This window comes from Pan troglodytes, chromosome 22 (assembly GCF_028858775.2).
Source record: "Pan troglodytes isolate AG18354 chromosome 22, NHGRI_mPanTro3-v2.0_pri, whole genome shotgun sequence".
Classification (NCBI taxonomy): domain Eukaryota; kingdom Metazoa; phylum Chordata; class Mammalia; order Primates; family Hominidae; genus Pan; species Pan troglodytes.
In genome coordinates this window covers 34777777-34783427 of record NC_072420.2, presented here as the reverse complement: position 1 = coordinate 34783427, position 5651 = coordinate 34777777, and the positions used below count along the sequence as shown (strand labels likewise).

The window sequence follows — 5651 nt, the reverse complement described above, 5'->3', positions numbered from 1 at the left end:
CTGAAGTCAGAAAAAGAAAAGTCAGAAGATTTTTTTTTAACATGAGAGCGATTGCAAGAGACCGGAATACAGACAACGGCACAAACAAGCTTTGGAGGAACGCTTTATTGGGCGCGGACTTTCCGGGCGGCCGGCGGGCGCTAGAGCGGAGGCGGTCGGCGGCAGCCGGCGGGCGGCGGAGCGGGACGGAGCAGGCGGCGGCGGCGGCGGGGCCGGCGACGAGGCAGCTTCACGACTGGCGGGGACGGGCCGGAGCCGGGCTGGGCGCTCGCGCGTGTCCTCCCGCGGACCTTCCACTGGACTCCCGCGGGCCGGCGCCGGGATCGGGGTCGGGGCCCGCTCGGTCCGCCCCGCCCCCCCGCCCGGCGGGCCGCTTGCGAGGCACACCCTCCCGGACCGCGCACACGCGCAGGCACACCCCCGCCTCCCGCGCGCACGCGGCCGGGCCCGGCCGGCCCACGCGCGCCCCCTCCCCGCGGACGCCCGCCGCCCGCCCGCCGCCCCGGCCTCCTCCGAGGAGTGCAGGAAGGCCCGGGGTCCCGCGGCCAGGGCGCGCGGGGGACGGCGGCCTAGCGGCAGCGGGGGCACCCGCGCGGGAAGACCGGCTCTGAGGGAAGGTCACTTACCCGCTGCATGGCTTTCAGGATTAAAGCCAGCTCGTAGCGGGGCATGCCTGGAGGATCGGCGAGTGCGGCTCGGAAGCCAGCCGGTTCCCGGGACGCGAAGGGGCGGGACGGCGGGGACAGTGGGGACCTAGAAACTGCGGCGCCAGACGGCTCCCAGGCGGCGAAAGCACGGTCCGGCAGCGCGAGCCCGGGCTTAAAGGCGCTGGCAGCTGCGCAGACGCCGCGCCACGCCCCCTCGGCGCGCCCCGCCCCGCCCGCGCGCCTTGCCGCCGCCCCGCCCCCTCTCCGCCCGCGGGCGGCCGCCACGCCCCCTCCGCAGCCCCGCACCCGCCGCACCGCCCCCGCCCCGACCCCAGCCCAGCCCGCCGGCCGCGGCTAGGGGCGGTGCTGCAGACTCGGCCCAGAGCGGCTTGCGGCGGCCGCACGCCCCCTCGCGACCCTTCCTGCCCCTACCCCGCCTCCTGCCATGCTTGCTACCTAGCTCTCGAACCGGCTGGAACTTTCCATGCCTTCCTTCTCCTCCCGGGCGGCGGGCGAGTGAGTGCCCGCCAGTGCGCGTGCGCTGCGGTGCGGTCTCGTCCGTGCGCGCGCCCCTCGCCCGCGACTCCCCGGAGCTAGGGACCTTCGCGGCGGAAGGCGGGGTCGCGGCCGGCCCGGGGCCTCTGCGGCCAACGGCTGCTCGCAGGGGTTCTGGAACATTCCCGCCCGGGGTCGGTAAAGGGGTGCAGCGCTCGCTCCCAACCACAACACTCAGGTCTGACGCGGCTGACCAGGCACCCTACCCGGCGAGGAGCGCGCTGGCACAGGCCGTGGGCCGCGGCGCGCGGGCTCGGGTCTGACTCAATCCCTTGGCACTGCGTGACCTTGGGCCAGCTGCCTGTGCCGAAAGTGGGGACCCGAGTGAGTTAATGCACGTAAACCTCCGAGGACGGTGCTTGGTACACACAGGCGCGATACGGGCATTTGTGGTGTGCCTCTGACCTGCCCCCACGTGTTGCAGCGGAGGGCAGGCGAACACCTTAACTCTATCTCATTTCTTTCAATGTTTCCTCCGCTTTCACTTAAAGGCTAGGCTGAGTGCCTGGGAGACCCTTTAGCAACTGTCTAAGGTGGGCAGGGGCATACGTTCTGCCCTTGCCATCCCTTTACACCCACATGGTTCTCTGCCCTCCAGCCAGGGGCTCTGCAAGTGCAGTTTTCTCCAGCGCCCTTCCTTAGAGGTTGAGTACCCTGCAGCTGAGGCCTCTGCCCCTTGTTTGCCCCATTAAAAGCTCTGTACGTGAAGTGTTTGTCAAAGTGCTTTAACGTTAATAGGTAAAGTTTAGTGAACATTACTCTGCATCAGGCCCCATGCCAAGGCTGGTGGATGTGTCTCCTAAAATTCTCACAACAGCCCTGAGGTGACAAAGATTCTTTGCTTGGCCAAACTTTAGTCAGGCTTCTGAATCTCATGCTAGGCCCATCTGTGCACTTCCTTGTAAAATCCAGTTCTAGCACAGAACCCCCATCCCCTCATAGCAGATCAGGTTCCTCATCTTCCTCTATCCCCCAGTCATGTCTTTTCACCCTGGCCTGAGTTCTACAAGAATCCTTTAGATCGGTTTAGCCAGAATCCCTCTTCCCCCTGATGGTTACTCTTAGTGATTTTACATGGCCATAAATTACTTGCCGACGCTGCATTCAGAGTTGGAGCCCACTCTCTCTCCCCGGGTTTCCCTGATCCCTGTACCCATCGCGTTGGTCCTGAATAAAGTCTTTCTTACCATGCTTTAGTAAGCATCATTGAGTAATTTTTTTAAACAGAGGCAAGCACTGTTAACCCCATATTAGGGATTAGGAAATGTAGGCACAAAAAGTTTTGTAACTAGTCCAAAGTCATACAGTAATAGAAACAAAGTACTTTTAGCCGCCCCTCTACCCTTCTGACCTCCGGTTCTCCTACCACCCAGATGAAGATGCTGATTATTATGCAGTGGATTAACTGTGTAGTCCACGTAAGCCAAGATTAGAGTACCTTTGTCACCTTACCCAGAGGTTACCATTTCACATCCCATGCGTCTATTTGTGACATATGGGAGGTAGGAGGTGGAGATGAACCCAGGTTTTTCTGAGATGGCTGGATTTTAACATGTTCTATTCTTAGACTTGTCTACAACCCATACCTGTGTGAAGCCACACAGGTAATCCAAATTGCCTGGCTAAGTGTCAATTAACTTCATGTTTGGTTTAAACAAGTAGCATACTATAAATAACAGAAGGAAACAAGGAATTTCTGGACCTTCAGAAGTGAGTTACAGGCTGGGTGCAGTGGCCCACGCCTGTAATCCCAATACTTTGGGAGGCTGAGGCGGGTGGATCACCTAAGGTCAGGAGTTTGAGACCAGCCTGGGCAACATCGTGAAACCCTGTCTCTAATAAAAATACAAAAATCAGCTGGGTGCGGTGGCACGTGCCTGTAGTCCCGGCTACTCGGGAGGCTGAGGCAGAAGAATCGCCTGAACCCAGGAGGCGGAGGTTGCAGTGAGCCGAAATCGCGCCACTGCACTCCAGCCTGGACGACAGAGCGAGACTCCGTTAAAAAAAAAAAAAAAAAAATCAGTCACAGATTTTCTAGAATGGTCCCACCTCGACTGTTCCCCGTCTTGTCAATTACATGACCCAGTTTAGTAATGAGAAAATATAGACCCCGTAGTAATATGCCAAGTCAAACACTGAGGCGGCGCAATGAGCTGACTTCAACTCAGAGCATTTCCTCTTGGAAGCTCCCTAGTTTTCCCTAATGCCCAGGGATGAGTGAAGACCTGGCATCTTCTCTACTCCTCCTTCTAACTTGACAAGTGGTATAAGGAAATTAACCTGACTGCGTAATACCTCACCACAGAGTCAGCATCCCCAAGCCCTCCCAGTCTGGTAGCCACCCACAGACTCATTCCATTTCTTAAAAGCAGAGAGAGGGCAGCTACTGTGATTTTCCCCCCTTCAACCTTTTTTTAACAAGCACAGAAGCGGCCGGGTGCGGTGGCTCACGCCTATGATCCCAGCACTTTGGGAGGCCAAGGCGGGCAGATCACCTGAGGTCGGGAGTTTGAGACCAGCCTGACCAACATGGAGAAACCCCGTCTCTACTAAAAATACAAAATTAGCCGGGCATGATGGCACATGCCTGTAATCCCAGCTACTCGGGAGGCTGAGACAGGAGAATCGCTTGAACCTGGGAGGCAGAGGTTGCAGTGAGCCAAGATCGTGCCATTGCACTGCAGCCTGGGTAACAAGAGCAAAACTACATCTCAAAAAACTAAATAAAAAATAAAAAAGCACAGAAGCAGAATGCTTGTGGCTTCATTTAAAAAAAAAAGATTTTTTTTAAATCACGAGGAATGCTGTTGCAAATTTAGTGTCTTCCTACTATAACTACAAACTTAAATTCACCAAAACAATTTTTAACTTTATACTATGTATAGTCAGCATAATAGAAATATATTACTGCAGCATTTGATATATTAATTTAAAAATGACTCTCTTAGATTCTCCAAAACATTTATTATGGTATGTGTTTAAGATTTGATTAACCAGAAGTTTGATTAATTTTCAAGTAAGTTTTTTTGAGGGGGAATAGGAAAGAAGAATAAGAACAGAAGTTGAAATCCAGCCCTATTTGTAAAAAAGGAACCTCAAGATATGCCCTGGGTCAGTTTAATCACCTTTACCTTCTTCTTTTATGTTGCTGTATAATGAGACTTGACCTTGAGCTTTCAATCGTTAATCCTCAAAGATGGCCGTTATTTTTATTACTGAGTCTAACATTTTGAGCATTAACTATGAACCAGAACCTATTTTAAATTATTTGCATGTATTAACTCTCAGTTCTTACCACAAAGATATGTATTATAACTGCCCCCATTTTACATATAGGGAAAAGGAGACTTCATAAACATCTCAGCAACTTGCCCCAAATTATGCAGAACTCAGAGCCTGCACGCTTAACCCCAATACCATACAGCATTATGTTTACCAGCCAGCGCAAACTGAGCAACTATCTGTCGATCAACCAACTTTTATTGTAGTCCTACTCTGTCCTCTTCCCTGGGTGATGGCAGTCTCCCACTCCTTGCACCCATATAATGCCCTCCCTTAAGTGGCCAAATTCTCCCCTTGCACAGACTTCTTCCTGCTGCCGTGAAGCATATATAGGTCTCTTCTAGCGGGGGAAGAAAAACCTCGTCATAACCCTGTTACCCTCTCAAGTTGTCATTCTTTTCTTCTTCTCACAGCCACATATCCCCAGACCCACTGCATCTTCCAGCCTTTGCACTCTGTGTTCCCTCACACCGTCACCACTGGCCTTCCATTTGTCCACCAAGTAATTTCCCTGGCATCATCGTCAGGGACCTCTCTGCAGTCCTGAGGGTCTCTTCTTGGCCATCCATGATCCTGTACTCTTGGGGTTTTCCTTTGTCTCCTTGGTCCCTGTGTCTGGCTCCTTTTTCCCCTTCTGTCCCTGAATGCGCTGTTCTGCAAAGCAAGGAGGTGTCTCAGCAGCAAGGATTTAAGGCAAGACTTGCCCATAACATGAGTTCCCGTGATCCAAGTGCATTGGAGTTTGGCTCTGAACAGCCTTAAACTGATCTTTCCTGCCAGAATCCCAGTTTACTCTAACAGTACAGGTGGGCAGTGGAAAGTGTATAAATGAGTGATCTCCTTGTCTGTAGATAAGGAATCTGATACAAAAACAAGGTACATTATTTATCCGAAGCCATAGAGCCCTGGGGTGGCACAATTCAAAGAAAAAACTTTTGCTTGCCATATTCTTCTTAGGCATGCACTGCGTGCCATGATGGCAGTTTTACTGTTGCTAATGGATTAATCCATTGTTGAGTGTGATACTCCTGTATTCTAAAAGGTGAGTTCTTTTCTTTTTTTTTTTTTTTTTTTTTTTGAGACAGAGTCTCCCTAGTAGGTGGGATTACAGGCACCCGCCACCATGCCCGGCTAATTTTTCTATTTTTAATGGAGACGGGGTTTCAC

The 5651-nt window shown here is 53.2% G+C and overlaps 2 protein-coding genes across 6 annotated transcripts in view; both read right to left on the bottom strand.

The window, feature by feature from the left end:
- Window positions 1-1184, bottom strand: part of SLC5A3 (solute carrier family 5 member 3) — a 33077-nt gene extending 31893 nt beyond the window's left edge. Inside the window, exon 1 of one of the 3 annotated variants that reach the window (XM_003949153.6) lies at window positions 1104-1184. The gene's annotated coding sequence lies outside the window, so the exon portion shown is untranslated. Of the gene's footprint in view, window positions 1-626; window positions 765-1103 lie in introns of those variants that run through there. The other 2 variants (XM_063803540.1, XM_063803539.1) reach the window with 2 other exon arrangements.
- The window catches only part of MRPS6 (mitochondrial ribosomal protein S6), a 70108-nt gene extending 68920 nt beyond the window's left edge, over window positions 1-1188 (bottom strand). For 2 of the 3 annotated variants that reach the window (XR_010154471.1, XM_063803541.1), the window contains exon 1: window positions 1104-1188. Coding sequence is in view for 1 of the 3 variants with exons in the window: in XM_054675148.2 (XP_054531123.2) it covers window positions 627-671 (45 nt within the window). In the remaining 2 variants the exon portion in view is untranslated. Of the gene's footprint in view, window positions 1-626; window positions 761-1103 lie in introns of those variants that run through there. The other variant, XM_054675148.2, reaches the window with a different exon arrangement.
- Window positions 1189-5651: the final 4463 nt, after the last annotated feature.